Source organism: Cynocephalus volans, chromosome 10, assembly GCF_027409185.1.
Source record: "Cynocephalus volans isolate mCynVol1 chromosome 10, mCynVol1.pri, whole genome shotgun sequence".
Taxonomy (NCBI): domain Eukaryota; kingdom Metazoa; phylum Chordata; class Mammalia; order Dermoptera; family Cynocephalidae; genus Cynocephalus; species Cynocephalus volans.
This window is the reverse complement of record NC_084469.1, coordinates 94,376,952-94,400,197: the sequence shown is the minus strand read 5'-3', so window position 1 is coordinate 94,400,197 and position 23,246 is coordinate 94,376,952. Positions and strand designations below refer to the sequence as shown.

General features: G+C 48.9%; 1 protein-coding gene and 1 pseudogene across 1 annotated transcript in view; both read right to left on the bottom strand.

Annotated features, from left to right (window-relative positions):
* Positions 1-23,246, bottom strand: part of BTBD2 (BTB domain containing 2) — a 34,211-nt gene that overhangs the window by 7,107 nt on the left and 3,858 nt on the right. Inside the window, exon 2 of the mRNA XM_063109957.1 lies at positions 11,907-12,026. Coding sequence (XP_062966027.1) covers positions 11,907-12,026 — 120 coding nt within the window. The remainder of the gene's footprint in view (positions 1-11,906; positions 12,027-23,246) is intronic.
* LOC134389845 (small Cajal body-specific RNA 16) lies at positions 10,989-11,157 on the bottom strand (annotated as a pseudogene).

The window sequence follows — 23,246 nt, the reverse complement described above, 5'->3', positions numbered from 1 at the left end:
AAAATGAGCAAGAGGCCAAAGCCACTTGTGGGCAAACTCTGTCCTCACACATCTCATGTGTGCCTGGGACGTCTTAGGAGAAGGTGCAGGTGCCAGGCGGCTCCCCCGGGACTGTCACCTTCTCGACCCAGATGTCAAGCCCCACTGCAAACTTTGACCACTTCTGGGTGAATCACGGAACCCAAAACGCCAGCCTGAATCACACACACTCATGGATGTTGCTAGCATCGCCACTGAGTGACCCACAGTGCACTCGGCACGATCAGAGGCTGGGGTGGACGTTTCTATAGAGCACGGGAAAAATGGCCAGGATGTGGAAAAACAGGAGCCCTCAGGGGTTGCTGTGGCGTGTGACATGGTGCACACTCTGCGAACAAGCGGGCGGCTCCTCAAAAGGTCAAACACGGAGTCACCAAAGATCCAGCAATCTCACTCCTAGGTGTGTGCCCAAGAGAACTGCGACACACGTCCCCAGCAGCATGATTCACAATAACCAGCAAGGGGTGGAAACGGCCCAGATGTTCACTGACAGACAAACAGACGCACACAGCGCGGCCCATCCACACACGGGAACATCACTCAGCCGTGAACAGGAACGAGGCTCTGACACATGCTACCACGTGGATGGACCTTGAACACATCACACTCAGTGACAGATGCCAGACACAAAAGGCCACACGGTGTGTGACTCCATTTGTATGAAAAACGTACAGAACAGGCCAATCCACAGAAAGTGGATTCGTGGTCGCCAGGGGCTGGGGGAGGGGATGCAACTGCTGATGGGGACGGGGCTTCCTATTGGGCTGATGGAATGTTCTGGAACTAGATGGAGGTGCATGGGGCCCGAGTCAGAGCTTGAAAAGCCCACTGGCCACATGCAGCAGGCCCAGCCAGGCAGGGCCATCTGACCTCCTCTGTCTGCTGCTGGCCTCACAAATTCCGGGAAGTTAAACAACTGTGCGACTAGGAGAAGTCTAGAATTTACTTATTTTTTCAGGAAACAATCCAGGAAGGTGCCACCTGCCACCTTGTGCCTCTGGTGCCCCTGGCACCTGTGAGATCTGCTCCTCCAGGAAACCGGCACACAGGGCTTCAGATCATTTCCCAACTCACAGACCCTCTTTGCAAAGCGACATTTTGCAAGTTAGTCACAATCCTGACTACAAAGACTGCTGGGGTAGCTGAATAATGGCCCCAAAGACGTTCCCATCCCAACCCCTGGGACTTGTGGATTTGTAGCTTCCACAGCAAAGGCCTCTGCAGCTGGGATGGAGTGAAGGACCTTGAGATGGGAGGTCATCCTGGGATTTCTGGGGCCCAGTGTCCTCACAGGGTCCTCATAAGAGGCGGCAGGAGGGTCAGAGGCAGAGACTGGAAGACGCTGCGCTGCTGGCTTTGCAGACGGAGGAAGGGGCCACGTGCCGAGGGCTGTGGGCGCCTCTAGAATCAGGGAAAGGAGGACACGGGTCCTCCCCTGGAGCCTCCAGGAGGGACCAGCCCTGTCCACGCCTTGACTTTAGCCATGTGAGGCCCATGTGGGAATCTGACCCCCAGAACTGTGAGTGGATACATGCGTGTTGTTTTCAGCCACCAAGTTTGAGGTAATTTGTCACAGTGGCTGCAGGACACCTGTACAGCTCCCAAAGCGAGGCCCCCAATGAATGGTGTTAGGACCTGGACAGATGGAAGAGGCCCAACCAGGAGCACCCTCCCAGCCAGCAGCAGCCTAATGGAGCCAGTTCCGGAAAGGGCCACCCTTGTCCTGGGCCACAGGGGCCCAAGGAAAAGCCAGAGGTCCCAGTGCAGTCACAGCCCAACAGTGGTGGGCTGAGCCCCTCCGGGTCCGGGAGGCCCGGGGCTGGCCCGGGACCCTCCGATAGAGAAGCCTGCTCTGGGGGCCTCGGGGACATTCCTGCCTCTCTTTAAATAGCAATTCCTTAAATGGGAATTTTTTCATTAGCATAACATTTTTAATTCAATATTTTTTTTCTTCTTTAAAGATGACCAGTAAAGGGATCTTCACCCTTGGCTTGGTGTTGTCAGCACCACGCTCTCCCGAGTGAGCCACGGCCAGCCCCTTAATTCAAATTTTTTATTGTGGTAAAATACACATAACATAAAATTCACCATCTTAAACCTGTTTAGTGCACAGCCCAGCGGCATTAAGCACATGCACATGGCTGTGCAGCCGTCACCACCATCATCTCCAGAACTTTCTCATCTTCCCAAACTGAAACTCTGTCCCCATGAAACACTCAGTCCCCGTCCCCGCCCCGCCCCCAGCACCCCCAAACCCACGTTCTGTCTCTGTGGATCGTCCTATTGTGGACAGTTCATATGAATGGAGTCACACACTATGTGGCCTTTATTGTCTGGTGTCTGTCACTGAGCGTGACGTGTTCAAGGTCCATCCACGTGGTGGCGCGTGTCAGAGCCTCGTTCCTGTTCACGGCTGAGGAATGTTCCAGTGTGTGAGTGGACCACGTTGCATATGTCCATTCATCCGTGTGGACACTTGGGCTGTTTCCACCTTTGCACTGTTGTCAATCACGCTGCTGTCAACATGGGTGTGCAAACACCTCTTTGGGACCCCACTTTCAGTTCCTGGGGTGTACGCCCAGGGGTGGCATCTCTGGATCACAGGGCAAGTACGTCTCGTTATTCGAGGAACCGACGTGCTGTCCTCCACGGGGGCTGCGCCGTGTTCCGTTCCCACCAGCAGGGCTGGAAGGTTCTGGCTTCTCCACATCTTCGTAAACACTATGTTCTATTTTCTCTGACAGCAGCTGCCTCAGTCATGCTGCTATGACAAAATACCTTAGATTGGGTAATTTGTAAATAGTAGACACTCAGTTGTCACGGCTCTGGAGGCTGAGAGTGTGACAGTGAGGCGCTGGCAGGCTGGTGTCTGGGGAGGGCTGTTCTCTGCTCCCAAGAGGGAGTCTCATTGCCAGGTCCCTCCAGGGACGAGCACTGTGTCCTCACATGGCAGAAGCACAAAAGCAGGCGGTGGCTCTCGGAAGCCCCTTCCATAAGGGCACTCATCCCACCCACGAGGGCACAGCCCTCATGACTTACTCACTTCCCCAAAGGTCTCGACTCCTAAGACCATCGCCTTGGGGTTTATGTTCCACTGTGAATTTCGGAGGGACACGAACATGGGTGTGAGGTGGCACCTCCTGCTGGTTGTGATCTGCATTTCCCTAACGGTGGGTGACAGTGAGCACCCTCTCATGGGTCACTGGCCATCTGTGCTTCTTCTTTGGAGAAATCCCTATTCAAGTCTTTTGCCCATTTTTGAATCAGGTTGTTTTTGCTGCTGTTGTGTTTTATGAGTTTCTGCATATTCTGGATATTAACTCCCTATTAGACACACGATTGGCAAGTATTTTCTCCTATTCTCTGGGTTGCCTTTTTACTCTATTGATGTTGTCTTTTGATGCACACATTTAAAATTTTTCCATTAAATCCATTTTGTCTATTTTTTCTTTCCTCAACTGTGTCTTTGGTGTCATATCCAAGAAATCACTGCCAAATCCAATGTCATGAAGCTTATTCTCCATTTTACAGTTTTAGGTCTTACTTTTAGGATCTTGATCTGTTTTGAGTTAATTTTTGTAGATGGTGTTAAGTAAGTCTCCAACTTCACTCTCTTGCATGTGGACACCCAGTTGTCCAACACCATGTATGGAAGAGACTGTCCCTTCCCCATGGTATGGTCTCGGCACCCTTGCCAAAAGTCATTTGATCTCTATGCCAAGGGTTTACTCTATTCTATTCTGCTGCCTGCCTTAGGGCTTGCCAGTTTGTTCAGGTGGTCAGAAGCACAGAGTTAAAACACCAAGGTCAAGGGTTCGGATCCCCATACCAGCCAGCTGCCAAAAAGAAATTTTAAAAAAGTCTGTCTTTGTGCCAGTACCCCACTGTTTTGATTACTGTAGCTTTGTAGTACATTTTGAAATCAGGAAGTGTGAGTCCTCCAGCCTTGTTCTTTTTCAAGATTATGGTGGCCTTTCAGAGCCCCTTGAGATTCCAAATAAATTTCATGATGGGTTTTTCTTTTTCTGCAAAAAAACTCCACAAAAGTCACTGGCATTCTGACAGGGATTGTGTTGAATCTGTAGACTGTTTTGGGTAGAACTGACATTTAAACAATAATGAACACGGGATGTGTTTCCAGTTACTTGTGTCATCTTTAATTTCCTTCAGTAACGTTTTATAGTGTCCATTGCACAAGTCTTTCACAACATCGGTTAAGTTAATTCCCAACTATTATTCTTTTTTTTTTCCTTTTCAGACGTTTCATTATTAGTGTGTAGAAATGCAACTGATTTTTATGTGTTGACTTTATATCCTACTTTGCCAAATTCATCTATGAGCACCGACTATTCTTCGTGTGCGTGTGAAACCTTTAGGGTTTTCCACATATAAGGTCACGCCATCTGTGTACAAGGATAATTTTACTTCTTCCTTTCCAATTTAGACCTTTTATTTCTCTTTCTTGCCTAAGTGCTTTAATTATTTTGACATAGTTTCCCTCTGTTCTCAGTACATGGAGTGTTTTTGTCATGCAAGAGAGCTGGATTTTGCCAAATGCTTTTTCTGCAGCAACTGGGAAGATCATGTCTGCTTCTTCCTTCATTCCGCCGTGTATCAGTCATACTGACTGATTTTCCTATGCTGACTGCCCTTGAGTCCCAGGAATAAATCGCAGCTGGTCACGTGTTTGATCCTTTCGCTGAGCTGCTCAATTTAGCTTGCTAGCATGTTGTGGAGGATTCTTGCATCTATGCTCATCAGGGACTCTGCTCTGTGGATTTTTTCTTATAGTGTCCCTGTCTGGCTTTGGTATCACGGTGATGCTGGCCACATAGACTGAGTCAGGAAGTGCTCCCTCCTGTTCCAATTTTTGGTGAACTTTGAGGTTGGGCATTATTCTTTAAGCGTTTGGTAGAATTCACCCATGAAGCCATCAGGTCCGGGGCTTTTCTTCATTGGGAGATTTGTGACAACTGACTCCATGTCCTTACTAGTTAGAGGTCTATTCCGATTTTCTTTTCTCTGTGATCTAGCCTTGCTGGGTAGGTTTTGTGTTTCTAGGAACTTGCCCATTTCATCGAGATTGGTATAATATTATTCATACTACTTTCTCACAATCCTTTTTATTTTTCTAGCATCAATAGTAATGTCCCTGATTTCTCTCTCTCTTTTTTTTTTTTTTTGGTTTTTTGGTGGCAGGGAGGTACAGGGATCTGAACCCCATTTTCATTTCTGGTTTGGTTGATTTCTCTCAACAGTGGTTTGTAGTTCTCACTGATTTCTCTTTCTGCATGTTCACTAGCTCACGTGGGCCCACCGGCATAATAAAATACCTGACTCTCCAACCCTCTGAGTGCTGACCACTTCTCTGTCAAGTCCATTCTGTAACAATATGATCCTATATATTGAACAGCCTAAAGCCTCAATGATTTCAGCAAAGCAGCAGGATACAAAATCAACACACAAAAATCAGTAGCATTTGTATTCTCCAACAGTGAACATACAGAAAAAGAAATCAAGAAAGCTTGCCCATTTACAATAGCCACCAAAAAAATAAAATACTTAGGAATTGAGTTAACCAAGGATGTGAAAAATCTCTACAATGAGACCTACAAACCACTGTTGAGAGAAATTAAAGAGGACACAAGAAGATGGAAAGATATCCCATGCTCTTGGATTGGAAGAATCAACATAGTGAAAATGTCCATACTACCCAAAGTGATATACAAATTCAATGCAATCCCCATCAAAATTCCAAAGACATTTTTCTCAGAAATGGAAAGAACTATCCAGACATTTCTAAGGAATAACAAAAGACCACGCACAGCCAAAGCAATTCTGAGCAAAAAAAAAAAAAATAAAGCTGGAGGCATAACACTACCTGACTTTAAACTATACTACAAAGCTATAATAGCCAAAACAGCATGGTACTGGCATAAAAACAGACACACTGATCAATGGAATAGAATAGAGAATCCAGAAATCAACCCACACACCTACAGCCATCTGATCTTTGACAAAGGCACCAAGCCTATACACTGGGGAAGAGACTGCCTCTTTAGCAAATGGTGCTGGGAGAACTGGATATCCATATGCAGGAGAATGAAACTAGACCCATACCTTTCACCATATACTAAAGTCAACTCAAAATGGATTAAAGAATTAAATATACACCCTGAAACAATAAAACTTCTTAAAGAAAACATAGGAGGGGCCGGCCTGTGGCTCACTCGGGAGAGTGCGGTGCTGATAACACCAAGGCCCCGGGTTCGGATCCCATATATGGATGGCCGGTTCGCTCACTGGCTGAGCATGGTGCTGACAACACCAAGTCAAGGGTTAAGATCCCCTTACCGGTCATCTTTTTTAAAAAAAAAAAGAAAAAATAGGAGAAACACTTCAGGAAGTAGGACTGGACACAGACTTCATGAATACAACCCCCAAAGCATGGGCAACCAAAGGAAAAATAAGCAAATGGGATTATATCAAACTAAAAAGCTTCTGCACAGCAAAAGAAACAACAGAGTTAAAAGACAACCAACAGAGTGGGAGAAAATATTTGCAAAATATACATCTGACAAAGGACTAATATCCAGAATATACAAGGAACTGAAACAACTTTACAACAAAAAACAAGGAACCCAATTAAAAAATAGGCAAGAGAGCTAAATAGGCATTTCTCAAAGGAAGATATATGAATGGCCAAAAGACACATGAAAAAATGCTCAATATCACTCAGCATTCTGGAAATGCAAATCAAAACCACACTGAGATACCATCTCACCCCAGTTAGGATGGCTAATATCCATAAGACTGTGAATGATAAATGCTGGCGAGGTTGTGGAGAAAAAGGAACTCTCATACATTGTTGGTGGAACTGCAAAATGGTGCAGCCTCTATGGAAAATGGTATGGAGGTTCCTCAAACAATTGCGGATAGATCTACACTATGACCCAGCTATCCCACTGCTGAGAATATATCCAGAGGAATGGAAACCATCAAGTAGAAGGTATACCCGTTCCCCAATGTTCATCGCAGCACTCTTTACAATAGCCAAGAGTTGGAACCAGCCCAAATGTCCATCATTGGATGAGTGGAAACGGAAAATGTGGTACATCTACACAATGGAATACTACTCAGCTATAAAAACGAATGAAATACTGCCATTTGCAACTACATGGATGGACCTTGAGAGAATTATATTAAGTGAAACAAGTCAGGCACAGAAAGAGAAATACCACATGTTCTCACGTATTTGTAGGAGCTAAAAATAAATAAATAAATAAATACACAAATAAACTGGGGGAGGGAAGAAGACATAACAATTACAATTCCTCGAAGTTGATATGACAAGCAAACAGATATGAGGTTGTTGGGAGGGAGGTTTCAGTAATGGGCCACAATAATCAACCATATTGTATATTGACAAAATAAAATAAAAATTTTAAAAAAAATTAGGTTGATTTCAGGTGTTTTTTAATGTAAACATCCACAGCTATATATATATATTTGGCAGCTGGCTGGTACAGGGATCCAAACTCTTGACCTTGACCTTGGTGTTACAACACCACACTCTAACCAACTGAACTAACCAGCCAGCCCTACACAGCTATTAATTTTAAATGGGAATTTTTAAACTACCTTTTTTTTGAGCAAGTATAATTTATTATGGACAAATGGTAGAAAAAAATATTATGAATATCCATAGATAAACTTCTTAAGTCTATGTAAAGAGAGGCTACTATTAAAAGTTTGCTTTATTTTTCTGTTGAATCAAGCACTAGCTACCAGTTAGTTAGATTTTTTGGTACCTTCCAAACGCTGGCACAGTCAGCATCATCTCATCAATAATCAAATAATGAACAAGGTCCCAGTGGTTATGTCCACATCTAGATTGTTCAGGTGATCGGGAACCCCTTTATTTGTTCATGTTTGTTTTTAGTTCTTGGTTGTATCTCCAAATACCAAAGAGCTGAGAGGCTCCAGCTACCCCCCACAAAGAAATTAACAGCAAATAGACTCCAATTTTTTTGGAATAATTACAAGTGAGTATCTTGACCTAATAAGCCCTGTAGCCATCAAAACTGCAGACTGAGCTGTGCTAGGATTTTCTGCAGGTCTGGGCGTGTCAGCCAGTCCGGCACACACCAACACCCGTTTCATAAATTGAGCCCAGAAAAAAACTGTTCTGGGCCTGCGGGGTGGTTGCAGGACGGCCTCAGTTTCTCAGGCAGCATCACTCCCCTTTACCAAGGACCTGGTGGCAGGTGGCTCATAGGCCTCGAGTGCTGACATCTCTGCCGCTGAGTGATTGTGGGCAGCCAGGTGGGTGCGTGGCCGTGTCTTTGTCCCCAGCTGACAACGAAGGGCAGCTCGTTACTTTCTTCTGCCACCTAAACTTCTTTTTTGATCAGATGAAGACAACAGTTCTTCCAGACCCATGTGGGGACAGAAGGTGAATCTGATGTTTGAAATAAAGAGCTGAAAAGAAGCGAGAGCTGGGGGAGGCGGTGAGACCTGGGACAGGAGGTGAGTGTCACAGACCTGAAGACAGAGCAGAGGCTCATTGCCCGGTGGAACCTCGACTCACCTGGCGCACACTCCACGGGGTGTCTGAAGGGCACTGTCTGTGTTACTGGGTGTTCCTCAAGTTTTCTGTTTATAACAGAGCAGGGGTCTCACCTAAGGTGATCCTGCCTGGAGCCTCCAGGGGACACGGGGCGATGTCTGGGGACATTTGGGGTTATCATGATTGAGGGGTGCTCCTGGCATGGAGTGGGTGGAGGCCAGGGACGCTGCTCAGCACCTGCAGTGCCCAGGACGGCCCCCCACAGAGGACGACCCGGCCCTGATGTCCACAGTGTTGAGGTGGGGAGAGCTGTAATTGTGACAGTGCAGAGTACCTACAGAGGAGACACTGGCGGAGCCTTGCACACAAATGGCGACAGGATCAAATGGCAGAAACTCTGAGCAGGGCAGCTCAGGAGCACTTATCAAAACTGCGAGAGAGAGAACGAGGAGCAAGGAAGTGAGGGAGACAGAGAGAGACTGCGGCAGGGAGAGAGGACACCTTTGACCCAGCACCGCATCCCAGAGTTTAATCTAAGGCTGGATTCTGCCAACCACAGCTTGTGGCAGATATAGATAAATATATTTAAATTTCTTTTTCATGGATATCACTTTCTTTTATTTTTTCATTTTTAAAAATTGTGATAAAACACACATAACATAAAATTCACCATCTTAACCACGTTTAGTGCACAGCTCAGTGGCATTAAGCACATTCACGTGGCTGTGCAGCCGTCACCACCATCATCTCCAGAACTTTCTCGTCTTCCCAAACTGAAGCTCTGTCCCCATGAAACACTCACCCCCCCAGCCTCTGGCACCCCCCATTCTGCTTTCTGTGTCTGTGGCTCTCACAACTCTAGGGACCCCTAGAATCACACGGTGTTTGTCCCTGTGTGACTGGCTTAGTTCACTGAGCACAATGTCCTCAGGGTCCATCCACGTGGTAGCACATGTCAGGATGTCCTTCCTTTTCATGGCTGAGTCATATTCCAGTGTGCGGATGGGCCATGCCGTGCTGATCCATTCATCTGTGTCCTTGGGTTGGTCCCACCTTTTCACTGTTGTGCATATGCTGCTATGGACACGGGCATCCAGACATCTATTCAAGATCCTGCTTTGAGTTCTTCTGGGCATAGACCTGGGTGGAATTGCTGGGTCACGTGGTATTCTGTGTTAATTTTCTTGAGGAACTGACACCGTTTTCCACAGCAGCTGCACCGTTTGACATCCCCACCAACAGGGCACTGAGTCCCAGTTTTCCCACATCGTCACCAACACGTGTTATTTTCCGGTGTTTGGGTAACAGCTGTGCTTGTTGGTGTGAAGTGGTTTTCCGTCACCTGTGTTTGTAAATAGTTTTATTGGCACACGGCCATGTCCATTTGTTTACGTGTGGTCCTGGTCCTGACCGCCTTCTTGCTACAAGGGCGGAGCTGGGTGTCCCAGGAAGGCCACCTGGCCCCATACAGGCAAGGTTTGCCGATCCCTGTTCTGACAAGTTACATGAAGACAGACAAACTAGACTGTTAGACAAACAGCTGTTGGTGATCGGGAAGATCCTGGGAATGACCTACAGGATCCAATGATATTAGATGGGGTCAAGATTACGGGGTGTTCACACAGTGGAACCAACTAGAACAAAATATAGCCGGTTGTGAATTCTGGACACTGGGTGGTCAACAGGGATTAAGAACCGTGGGGCAGAAGGGGCTTCCTGCGCATGCTACATCCACAGGACACGGCCTGTAGGGACCAGCCCGAGATCCAACACGAGGTCCCCACTTTGTTCTTTATGCTTCTTGGCATTTTCTGTCTTTTTCCTTTTTTTGTGGTGAGCCTGTGCCATTTATATAATCAGAGGGGCAAAAATAACCCCCCATTTAAAAAGATGTTTTAACTATAGGTGATAATCACAAAACCACCTACAACAAATGTTTTGTTTTGGCTGCCAGCCTGGATGGAGACCTGAACCCTTAACCTTGGTGTTATCAGCACCGCACTCTACAGTTAGCTAACCAGCCAGCCTCCGCCGTGAAGATTTGGGGGGGGGGGGGCAGCTGGCTGGTAAGGGGATCCGAGCCCTTGAACTTGGGGTTTCCTGTGACAATCGAAACCCTCATTTCTCAGAGGCCACAGCCTCATGCTCAGGGTTAAACAGAGGTGGGTGTTAAAGGATTCCGGACCTCATCCGTCCTGCGACTGTGGCCGTGGTCTCCAAGCAAGAAAGCAAGCTCGTGTCCTAGCTGCCTGTGCTTTAGGCTTCACCCTTCCCCATCTTCTTGTCAAAGTCACCCCGTACCTGTATTCTGGGATCTGTCACCCCCACCCTGAGCAGTTGCTATATTTATTTTTCATTTAAAAATTGTTTTTAGCGTAGGTCCTGTTTGCAGTATCACACACGATCATCAGACTGATGCCAGGACGCTCACTCCTGTCACTGCAAATTCAAAACCCAGGAAGGGATTCTCCTGGGAACTTACTTTAGGTCAGGGTCAGGCTGACTGATACAAGTATACGAGTATGTGAGAAACAGAAATGTCAAACATTAACAAAAAAGTGCACGTGGAACTTAAAATCCTTGCATTAAGTTACTCCTTCATGAACTCTCTCGATAGTAAAGGGTGAAAGTGGGCAACTCACACACACACGCTGCCACGTGGACAGACCTGGAACACGTCACGCTCAGTGGTAGACACGAGCCACAAAAGGCCACACAGTGTGTGACTCCATTTATATGAAACGTCCAGAACAGGCCAATCCACAGAGACGGGAAGTGGATTTGTGGTTGCCCGGGGCTGGGGGAGGGGATGGGGAGTGACTGCTGATGGGGACGGGGCTTCTTTTCAGCGATGAGAATGTTCTGGAACTAGATAGAGTTAGTGGTTGCACATATTGAATGCACTACAATGCACAGAATTGTATACCATGTTTTGGGGGTTTTTTGGCAGCTGACAGCATGGGGATCTGAACCCTTGACCTTAGTAGTATAACACTGCGCTTCCATCGAGCTAAGCGGCCAGCCCACGTTGTACACTTTTAACGGGTGAACTGTATGGTATGAGAATTATACCTCAATTTAAAAGATACAGAAATAATAAAAAGAGGAAGCCTTCGTAGCCCGCCTCAGTGCAGGCACATTCTGGAAACCTCCACCGAGCCGTCGGCTCTGGAGCTGTGGTCACCAGGGGTCTTTGTGTTCCTCCGGAGCCCCGTCTGCACTTTCTGACTCTTCCCACCTGCGGCTTCTCCCCCAGGCCCTGCTCCCATCCCAGGGCAGGAAGGACGCGGGGCCTTACTTGAGCAGCGCCAGGAAGGCGGCGGGCTCCACGTCGGGCAGCTCAATCTCGGTGGACGTGGTGGCCATTCCCCCGTTGAACATGGCGTCGAAGACGGCACTGCCCACGGCCAGCACGAACCTGGCGGGAGAGAGTCCGTTACCCTGCGCCCCGGCAGGCGAGGCTCCCTGTGGCCTCCGCCCTGCCAAAGTCACCTCTGCCAGGCCCCAGCACCCACTCCTGCTCCTGGAAGGGGGCATCGGGGGAGACGGTGGCGCAGATGGACCAGCAGCACCAGGCCAGAGCTGGCACTGCCCCTGACATCCCACCGCCCGTGGTCCACCTGCCTGCTCCGGCCGGCCACCAGCCTCCCGACCCAGGGGACACTGCTCTTCCATCACGCGCTCGCTCGCTCACTCGCACACTCGCACACTCGCTCACACACTCGCACACTCGCTCACACACTCGCACACTCGCTCACACACTCGCTCACTCGCACACTCGCTCACACGCACTCGCTCACACGCACACTCGCACACTCGCTCACTCGCTCACTCGTTCATTCACTCTCACATTCACTCACTCACATTCACTCACTTGCTCACTCACTCGTTCACTCACTCACATTCACTCACTCGCTCACTCGTTCACTTGCTCGCTCGCTCACTCGCTTACTCATTCACTCACTCATTCACTCGCTCACACACATTCACTCACTCGCTCGTTCACTCACTCGCTCACTCATTTGCTCACTCGTTCATTCACTCACTCACATTCACTCGCTCACTCGGTTACTCACTCGTTCACTCACTCGCTCGCTCACTCACACATTCACTCGTTCATTCACTCACTCACATTCACTCACTCACTCACTCGCTCACTCACTCTCGTTCACTCGCTCACTCGCTCGCTCACTCACATTCACTTGCTCACTCACTCGCTGACTCACACATTCACTCACTCACTCGCTCGCTCACTCACACATTCACTCGTTCATTCACTCACTCATATTCACTCACATTCACTCACTCACTCCCTCGCTCACTCACTCGTTCACTCACTCACTCGCTCACTCATTTGCTCACTCGTTCATTCACTCACTCACATTCACTCGCTCACTCGGTTCCTCACTCGTTCACTCACTCGCTCGCTCACTCACACATTCACTCGTTCATTCACTCACTCACATTCACTCACTCACTCACTCGCTCACTCACTCACTCGTTCACTCGCTCACTCGCTCGCTCACTCACATTCACTTGCTCACTCACTCGCTGACTCACACATTCACTCACTCACTCGCTCGCTCACTCACACATTCACTCGTTCATTCACTCACTCATATTCACTCACATTCACTCACTCACTCCCTCGCTCACTCACTCGTTCACTCTCGCTCACTCACGCGTTCACTCACTCGCTCACTCACTCACTCGCTCACGCATTCACTCACTCACATTCACTTGCTCACTCACTCGCTGACTCACACATTCACTCACTCATTCGCTCACTCACTCGCTCACTCATTCACTCGCTCGCTTAGTCATTCACTCACTCTCACACTCACTCGCTCACTCATTCACACTTGCTCACTCACTCACTCGCTCACACATTCACTCACTCGCTCACTCATTCACTCGCTCATTCACTCACTCGCTCGCTCGCTCACTCACTCACTCTCGCTCACATTCACTCACTCGCTCGCTCACTCACTCGCTCACTTGCTCACTCAGTCACTCACTCGCTCGCTCGCTCAGTCACTCGCTCGCTCGCTCAGTCACTCACTCACTCGCTTACTCACATTCACTCACTCGTTCACACACTCACACACTCGCTCGCTCAGTCGCTCACACACTCGCTCACACACTCACTCACTCACTCACTCACTCGCTCGCTTGCTCACTCACTTCCCCAGGGTGTGGGCTGCAGGCAGGCCCAGGCCCTCATGGAGGGAGGCAGACAAGGACTGATAGCAGGAAGGGCTCTACATGGTGCGAGAGAGAACGCAGAGCCGTGGGGAGCGTGAGGCCCAGGGAATGCCTGCAGGGTCCTCGTAACGGGACGAATTTGTGCGGAAGGGCGTTGAGGCCCAGGGAACAGCAGGGGTGTGTGGGGAGCGTTAGGGGGCTGGAAGGACAGGCCAGAGCCAGGCCCTGGTAGGCATTGGCCACAGGGAGGCCCGTGGGTTCTGCTGGAGTGGAGTGCTGGTGCCCGTGGTGCCCAATCAAGGTCCACACAGCAGCATCTTCAGTAGTACAAGGGGCTCGAGGATTGGTGGGTGAGAAAGCTGGCAGGTGCCACCCCAGCCTCTGTGAAAGCCAGCTGCAGACTCTGGTTGTCTGGCCTGTGGGGGGCTTAGGAAGGACTCTATGGTGACCAGCCTCAGGCTGGCACCTGCTCTGTGCTGTCCACACATGGTCCCCAGGGCTGTCTGCTGCAGAGCGCCTGTCTCCCCGCAAGGTGAGGCCCCTACGTCACTTCCTCCCCAGCCACCCCTACTCCCAGGGTTGCCACCGTGATGAATGCTGGGCCGAGCAGCCACCCCACGCGCAAAGCCCCAGGGCCAGCAGATGGGCTGCACATGTTTGGGTGGGGTAGAGCTTGCGGGCCCTGCCAGGGCTGCTCCTCGGCCTGCATGGCCACCTCCCACCTCAGCCCTATGCCGGACGCCCTCCCCACAGCCCCCAGGGAACCAGCCCTGGGAAGACCCCTGAGCCCCTCAGGGAGCAGCTTCTCTCGCTGTCTCTGTCTCTCTCTCCTCTGCCGGAGGACGCTTTCCCCCAGCCCCATCAGGCCCTCATCTTGTCCAGTCTCATCCGGGGCCTCAGTGCACCCTGAGGGCCAGGCCGGATCAGAGGCCCAGGTTGGAAACCAAGCATAGTAGGTTCAACAGTGTCCTCCAAAACAGTGTCCGAGTCCTCCAGAAGCTGAGTGGGACCTCATTTGGAAATAGAGCCTCTGCAGGTATGATTAGTTAAGATGAGGTCATACTCGCGTAGGGTGGGCCCTGATGCAATGACTGGTGACCTTATAAGAGGAGAGACACAGGGACACAGGGAAGACAGCTGTGTGATGATGGAGGCAGAGACTGGAGGGTGGTGGTCACAAGCCAAGGGACCCCCAAAACAGCCAGCCACCGTGAGAAGCTGGAAGAGGCAGGAAGATGCCTCTGCTGGAGCCCCTGGAGAGAGCGTGGCCCTGCGACGCCTGGATCGCAGACTTCTGCCTCCAGGACTGTGGGAGGACAAATCTCGGCTGGCTTTTCTCTTGGCGGCTGACTGGTATGGGGACCCAAATGCATGACTTCGGTGATATAAGACCAAGCTCTAACCAACTGGGCGAACCGGCCAGCCCTCAGTCTCGGTTGCTTTGAGCCCAGTTTGTGGGGCTTCGTGACAGCCACGCACCCTGTCACGCATCAGGCTCCCTGGGCCCCAGCGCTTCACTCCACATGACATTCCAGAAATAAAGTGCCTTCAAAGCATTTTGGTCTCCTGCAGGGAAAACCTGCGACAATGATCTTAAAGTGGAAACAGCCCCCAGGTCGTATCCTGAGAGCCTCTCTGACATGACGGCACAGGACGCGGGCCAGCGCATTGAGAACCCTCCACAGCAGATGCCACGACATGTCCCAGGCAGGTCCCGGCGGCTCTGCCATCCCCAGGGCTCCCTCACCACCACCTTCCTCCCTTCACACAGTCTCGTGCAGCCTTCGGGTGGCAGCCGCCCCCTGGGCCCCATTCGCTGCTGGCTGGCCTCCCCCTGTGTCTTTCCTTCCTTCTCCTTCAAAAGAATTGCAAATGTACCTCCACACTAAACTTGTGCCCACGAGACCACGGCAGCACAACTCCCAACAGCCACGGGCGGGCACAGCCCACGTGCCCACGCACAGATGAGCGGACAGACGCGGCACGGTCCCTCCACACACAGGAACGTCACTCGGCCATGAACAGGAACGAGGCTCTGACACACGCTGCCATGTGGATGGACCTTGAACACGTCACACTCAGTGACAGATGCCAGACACACAAGGCCACACAGTGTGTGACTCCATTTACACGAAATGTCCAGAACAGGCCGATCCACAGAGACAGAAAGTGGGTTCGTGGTTGCCTGGGGCTGGGAGATGAGGGGTGACTGCTGATGGGGACGGGGTCTTCTATTGTGGTGATGAGAATGTTCTGGGACTAGGTACACATGGTGTTTGCACAATTCCATGAAAGCACTAAATCCACTAAACTGTACACATTATTGGGTATATATTATGGCATGCAAATTATATGTCAATTTAATGAAAACCCTGAGTGTATACATGCCTCAGAGCCCTTTCTGGCTGCACCCCAATTCCCCAGAAGCAGGTTCTCCCACGGCCCTCCCTGCACCCCCTCTCTGCCCACCCCATCCCACGCCTCCACTGCCACCCACGGCGGGTGCGGACAGCTGCTGGCCCTCCTGGGGCTCCGCTGACTCCTGATGCCACCTCCTTCCACCTCTGTGGCCATCCTCTGCCTGGTGTCAGGGACTGTGGGGCATGTGAGGACATGTGTGGCTGTCATGACTGGGGGTGCTCCTGGCACAGAGTGGGTGGAGGCAGGGATGCTGCTCAGCACCTACAGTGCCTAGGACGCCCCACCACAGAGAAGGATCCAGCCCTGATGTCCACAGTGCCGAGACCTGGCTCTCAGGGGTCCTGGGTAAAAGCCTGAGCCATCTGTACCAGGGCCCTCATAGCAGGCCCCCTCCAAAGAGCCCAATCAAGGTGCTTCCCATCCACTGCCGTGTCCCCGGTGTCCAGCCGGCCCCTCCCAGAGCCCTTGATGTCCAGAGAATGATGAGAACGTGACCCCCCAGGACTAGCTCGCCAGCTGCCCCTCCCTCCAGCTTGCCCCACTTGTTTTTCATTTTCCTGGCAGTTGGCCAGTACAGGGATTGAACTCCAAACCCTGGCATCATCGGCACCACGCTCTAACCACTGAGCCACAGGCCAGCCCTCATCCCACCACTGACACCAACACAGCAGCTTCCCTGCTGTCCTCGTGCAGGCGGGTCACACTGAGCTTCCCTCTCTGCCCACCCGCTGCCCTCCACGTGTCCAGGATGCCCCCTCCCTGCGATTCACCCCTCCCTGCCAACGACCCGCACACTTTCCTCTCCTCCCGCAAATCCACCTGCTCCCCATGCCCAGCTCGTCCTCAGCCACGACAGGCCCACCCTGGTCACAGAAAATCCGGATGTGTGATTCCATCCCCTTCCCAGCGCTGAGCCTGTTTCCGCTGTTTATAAAGTGCGGTTGATGACGCATCCTACATAGTCCGGGGCATTTGTGAGCCTCAAGTGGAGGATGTCCCCCAATGCCACTCGCCCCCACACTGTGGCTGTGACCATTTTGACAGGGTCCACGCTTGTCCCCACCACAGGAGCCCCCATGAGCCCCCAGGAAGGGCCTCAGCATCCCTTGTTCCCACAGAGGTCAGCCTGCACCTGCCATGGCAGAGGGCACCTGCCCCAGAGCTGCCCTGCACCAATCGGGTGCCCATCTCTGCCCGCCATGGACCACGTAACCCACTCCAGGCATCCATAGCTGTAACGCACATTTCTTCCACTGGCATTTTAGCAACAGAGGGAAACAACCTTAAAGTGAGCTCTTCCCCCGAGGCAGCCCCCGCTCCCCAGGAAGGAATGGGGCTGCCATGGGTGCTGCTTGGTCCCCGGCCTCCTCATGTGTCCACAGTGCTCCACGGTGACATCAACGGCTCAAAACACAGCCTGGCCGCCCAGCCCTTCCTCAAAGGAAGGACAAGAAAATGGTCGGGGGGCCTTCTCAGAGGGTCCCCAAAGGTCCCACCTCCTGGAGGCCATGTCCTTTGAGGGTGGACATGGCATCGACTCACTTCTGACCAATAAAATACGGCAGAGAGAATGAGTGACACTCCTGAGGTCAGGTTACAAAAGTCTGTGCCTTCCCTCTCACCACTTGCTATGGGTCAGATGTGTGTCCTGGACGTTCAGGTGTCGGAAACTTGACCCCCACTGTACAGTCAAGAGGATGGAAAATCCAGGCACGGTCACTGAAAGGTGGGACCCTTAAGAGGTGGCTGGACTGTGAGGACTGTGCCCTCGTGAATGGATTGACCCTTCCATGGAGTCACAGGCGTGGCTCTGATGGCTTTATAAGGAGGGCCAGTGAGCAGGTGACCTCTCTCCTGCTCAGCAATTCTCGCCGTGTGACACCCTGCATTGCTGTAAGGAGCTCACGCCAGGAGAAGGGCCTCACCAGATGGACCCCCTGGACCTTAGACTTCCCAGCCTCCAAGCTGTAAAAAATAAACTTCATTTCTTTGTAAGTTACTCAGTCTCAGGTATTCAATTATAAGCAACAGAGAACAAACTCATACTCCACCTCTCTGTCTGTTTCAGTCTGTCTGTCTGTCTTCTCAGCTTACTCTGCTGCAGCTGCCCTGCTGTGGGTTGCCCTATGGAGAGGTTCATAAGGCTCTGACTCAGAATCACACCCAAATTTAATCACTCAAATAAGCCAGGACTGGACCAAAACGAACCTAAGGGAATTTAAAATGAATCATATAAGTGGTACCATCCTCAGTGCAAGAAAGTGGACACAGCCCAAGTGTCCGTCAGTGGATGGACAGACAGACACAGCACAGTCCCTCCACACATGGGAACATCACTCAGCCATGAGAAGGAACAAGGCTCTGACACACGCTGCCACGTGGATGGACCTCGAACACGTCATGCTCAGTGACAGACGCCAGATAAAAAAGGCCACACAGTGTGTGATTCCATTTATATGAAATGTCCAAGACAGGCCAGTCCACAGAGACAGAAAGTGGACTCGTGGTTGCCGGGGGCTGGGGGAGGGGGTGGAAAGTTATTGTTTCATGGGGACAGAGTTTCAGTTGGGAAGATGAGAAAGTTCTGGAGATGATGGTGGTGATGGCTGCACAGCCATGTGAATGTGCTTAAAGCAACTGAGCTGTGCACTTAACATGGTTAGACATGGCAAATTTTATGTTATGCATATTTTACCACAATTTCAAAACTTAAAAAAAAGAAAGAATGACACCACTCTGAAGGGACAGAGCAGAAAAGAACCACCTAAGTAGCTTTAGGAAACAAGAAAGGTAAAGACTGAAAGCTGTACTATACACTAAAGAACAATGATTTAGTGACTTTATCCTATGAAATGGAGCCTCCATGGAAACTCCTGAACCACAGGGTGTAGAGAGCTTCCAGGCTGGTGAAATGCCAGGGAGCTGGTGTGCCCCGACTCCACGGGCACAGAAGCTCCTGCCCTCGGGTTCCTTACACTCTCACCCAATGCACCTCTCTGGCTATTCATCTGTTTCCTTCATTATATCTTTTATAAGAAGCTGGTAAACCTAAGTGTTTCCCTAAGTTCTGTGAGCCGTGATAGCAAATTATCAAACCTGAGGGCGAGTTATGGGAACCCCCAATTTTGGTCACCTGGGGAAGTGTGGATAACCTGGGGACCCACCAACTATGACTGGCATCTCTACTGGGGGCAGCTTTGTAGACTGACCCCATAACCTGTGTTGTCTGTGCTAACTCCAGGTAGTTAGTGTCAGAACTTAAATTGTAGGAAACCCAGTTGGTGTCTGCAGGGAAGCGGAAAATTATTTGTTATGGGAAATCCACACATTTGGTGCCAGAAGTGTTGTGAGTAGTAAAAACAGTTTTTCCTTCAAATGCAAAAAACCATAAGAGAGGTGGAGTGATTACATTACTATCAGAAAAAAACAGATGTTAAGACAAGGAATCTTACTAGAAAACGGGAACATCTCATATGAACAGAGGCTCGATACATCAGGAACTTATAACAATTATAAAAGCACATCCACGAAGCAACAGAGCTCAAAAGCCATGAGGTATCATGGACAGAACTGGAGAGAAATAGACAATTCAACAAGTATAAGTAGGAGGTTTCAATACCCCAGTCTCAGTAACTGACAGAACCATCAGACTGAGAATCGGCAAGGATAGAGAACAGAACAGCACCATCAACTAACTTGACCAAAATGACGTCTGCAGAACCCCCAATCCCACCACAGCAGAGCACATGTTCTTCTTAAGCACACTATATGCACGGCCATAGAGATAAATGTAAAAGTACCAAAACCTGTCAAAGTATGTTCACCAAACACAAAGGAATTCAATTAGAAATGAACAACAGAAAGAAATCTGGGAAATACCCAAATACTTGGCAGCTAAATTACACACTTCTAAAAAACCCATGTGTTAAAGAGACACAAGGGAAGTCAGAAAATATCTTAAATGGAGTGAAGAAAAAAATACTACATGTAAACATTTAAGGGTTGCAGCTAAAACAGCACTGAGAGGTCAATTCGTGTTGTATTACATTGCATACCTATTAAACCTATGTCAGAAAGCAATAAAGATCTAAAATCAATATGTTAAGCTTCTACCTCTAGATCTAGAAAATGAAAAGCAAATCAAACCCAAAGCAAGGGGCCGGCCCGTGGCTCACTCGGGAGAGTGTGGTGCTGATAACACCAAGGCCACGGGTTCGGATCCTATATAGGGACGGCCGGTTTGCTCACTGGGTGAGCGTGGTGCTGACAACACCAAGCCAAGGGTTAAGATCCCCTTACCGGTCATCTTTAAAAAAAAAAAAACAAACCCAAAGCAAGAAACAACATAAAGATCAGAGCAGAAATTAATAAAATAGAGAATGAAAAAAGGAAAATATCAATGAAACCAAAAGCTCGCTCTTTGAAAAAGATCAGCAATTGCTTAAACTTTACCTGGACTGACCAAGAAGCCAGAAAAAAGAAACTAATCACTAAAACCCAGCACGAAAGAGGAAACATCACGACCAACCCTACAGAAATTATAAGAACTTTAAAGGAATATTATGAATAACTTCAAGCCAACAAATGAAGATAACTTAGATGAAATGGTCTACTTCCCAGGAAGACACAAATTGCTAAAACTGACTCATAAAGAGAAAAATCTAAACAAATACATAAGTAAGGAAAGTGAACTGGCAATTAAAAATCTTCCCACCAAGAAAAGCCCAGGCCCAGATGGCTTCACTGAGATTTCTACCAAACATTTCATTAGAAATCACACCGATCCTTTGCAAACTCTTTCAGAAAATAGAGGACAGAACATTTCCCAATTCATTTTCTGAGGCCAGAATGACAGAGACAGCCAAGCCAGACGAAGTCCGGGAATCCTCACGCGCGGCTGGAGGGTACACACTGGTGCAGCTCCTCTGGAAAACGGCTCGGCAGATTCTTAAGACGTTAAACATAACAGTCACTCTACAATACAACTCCACTCTGAGGTATTTATCCAGGACAAAAGGAAACAGACAGCCACATGCAGACTGTACGTGAATGTTCACAGCAGAGTGATTCATAAGAGCCCCAAACTGGAAATACCCAAATACCCACGTGAGGGGGTAAAGCAGCCGTGGCCCATCCATTTGATGGAATTTAAGCAGTAAGAAGAAATTACTTCAGCAATAAAAAGAAACAGACAACTGATACACGTGACGATGAGGGCGAACCTCAAAAACATGACACTAAATGAAAGAAGCCAGACCAAAGATGACATATTATACGATCCTAATTATATAAAATTTGTAAAAATAAAGACACCGACTGCAAGTGGACATGAGAAAACATTTGAGGTCGCCGAAGTGTTTAAAAAAAACTGGACTATGGTGATTCTTGCACAACTGTATGCGTGTTTTTTTTTCATTTCTTATTTTTTCGTGGCTGGCCAGGATGGGGATCCGAACCCTTGACCTCGGTGTTATAACACTGCAGTCCGACCAACTGAGCAGACCCGCAGCCCCTCTATGCATTTTCTAGTAGATGATTGCCAGATCCAACAAACTGAAATCCAGCAAAAGCACATGATAACATTCCACACCCACACTTCACAAAAACTCTTAGTGAACAAGTAGAAAGAAACTTTCTTACCTTGAGAGCATTTGTCAGAAACCAATATCAACGTTCCCACTCAACTATAAAAACCTGGCTGGTGGCTGTCACCCTTGTAGCAACGCCCTGGTGGTCAAAAATGCAGTAAGAACAGGAAAAATAAGAGGTAGAAACTCAAGAGATGAAGAAAAATTGTTTGTCCATAACATGATTCTCTAATTTTAAAGTCTGAGACCACACTGTTCAATGTGGTCGCTTCTAGCCACATGTGGCTATTGAAATCTAAATTTCAATTAAACTAAAAATTCGGTTCCTCACTCCTGCTAGCCACATTTCAAATCCTGAGTGGTCACATGTGATTGGTGTCTAGGAGTGGACAGTGCAGATCCAGAACATTCCCACCCTCACAGAAAATCCTATTGGAGGGCCGGCCCGTGGCTCACTCGGGAGAGTGCAATGTTGATAACACCAAGGCCACGGGTTCGGATCTCTATATAGGGATGGCCGGTTGGCTCACTTGGGAGAGCGTGGTGCTGACAACACCAAGTCAAGGGTTAAGATCCCATTACCAGTCATCTTTATGGAAAAAAAAAAAAGAAAGAAAATCCTATTGGACAGTGCCAGACCACAGAATCAACTGAAAAATTATTACAACTAATAAGAGCTCAGAAAGAAATTGTTCAAAGCAGATAAAAGTAAACTTGCAAAAATCTATAGCTTTCCAGAAATAACCACCTAGTAAAATACAATGGAAAAAAGATAATATTCACAACAGAGAAAAAAATCCTATAAAATAACTAAGCAAAAACTTAGCAATAGGGCTGGTCAGTTTTCTCAGTGGTCAGAGCGTGGTGCTGATAACACCAAGGTCCAGGGTTCATCCCTGTATGAACCACATGCACCCCCCCCAAAAAAAACTTAGCAATAAAGGTGCAAAAACAATGTGAAGAAAACTCCCAAACTTTATATCTTTGGGAATACTGATCCCCCCAATAAATTCCTTTAGCACTTGACAAGTTGATTCTCAGGGTCATAACGAACCACCAGGCTAAAGACGGCAAACTATGGCCCTCGGAGCAAATCTGGCCCACCTCTTGTTTTGTACATAAAGTTTTACTGGAACACAGTCAACGTCATTCTTTATGCATCATCTATGGCTGCTTTTGCGCTACCGCCACAGCAGAATTAAGTAGTTGCAGCCGGCAAGTTAGCCTAATGGTTAGAGTGCAGCCTTATAACGCCAAGGTCACAGGTTTGGATCCAAATACCAACCAGCCACCCCGCAAAAATTTTTATTTAAATAGATAAATTTTTTAAAAATTTAAAAAACCACACCCTAAATCGGCAGTCATCAAACAATGTGTTATTGGACTAAGAAGACACAAACTAATCAATCAAATGGAAGCAACCC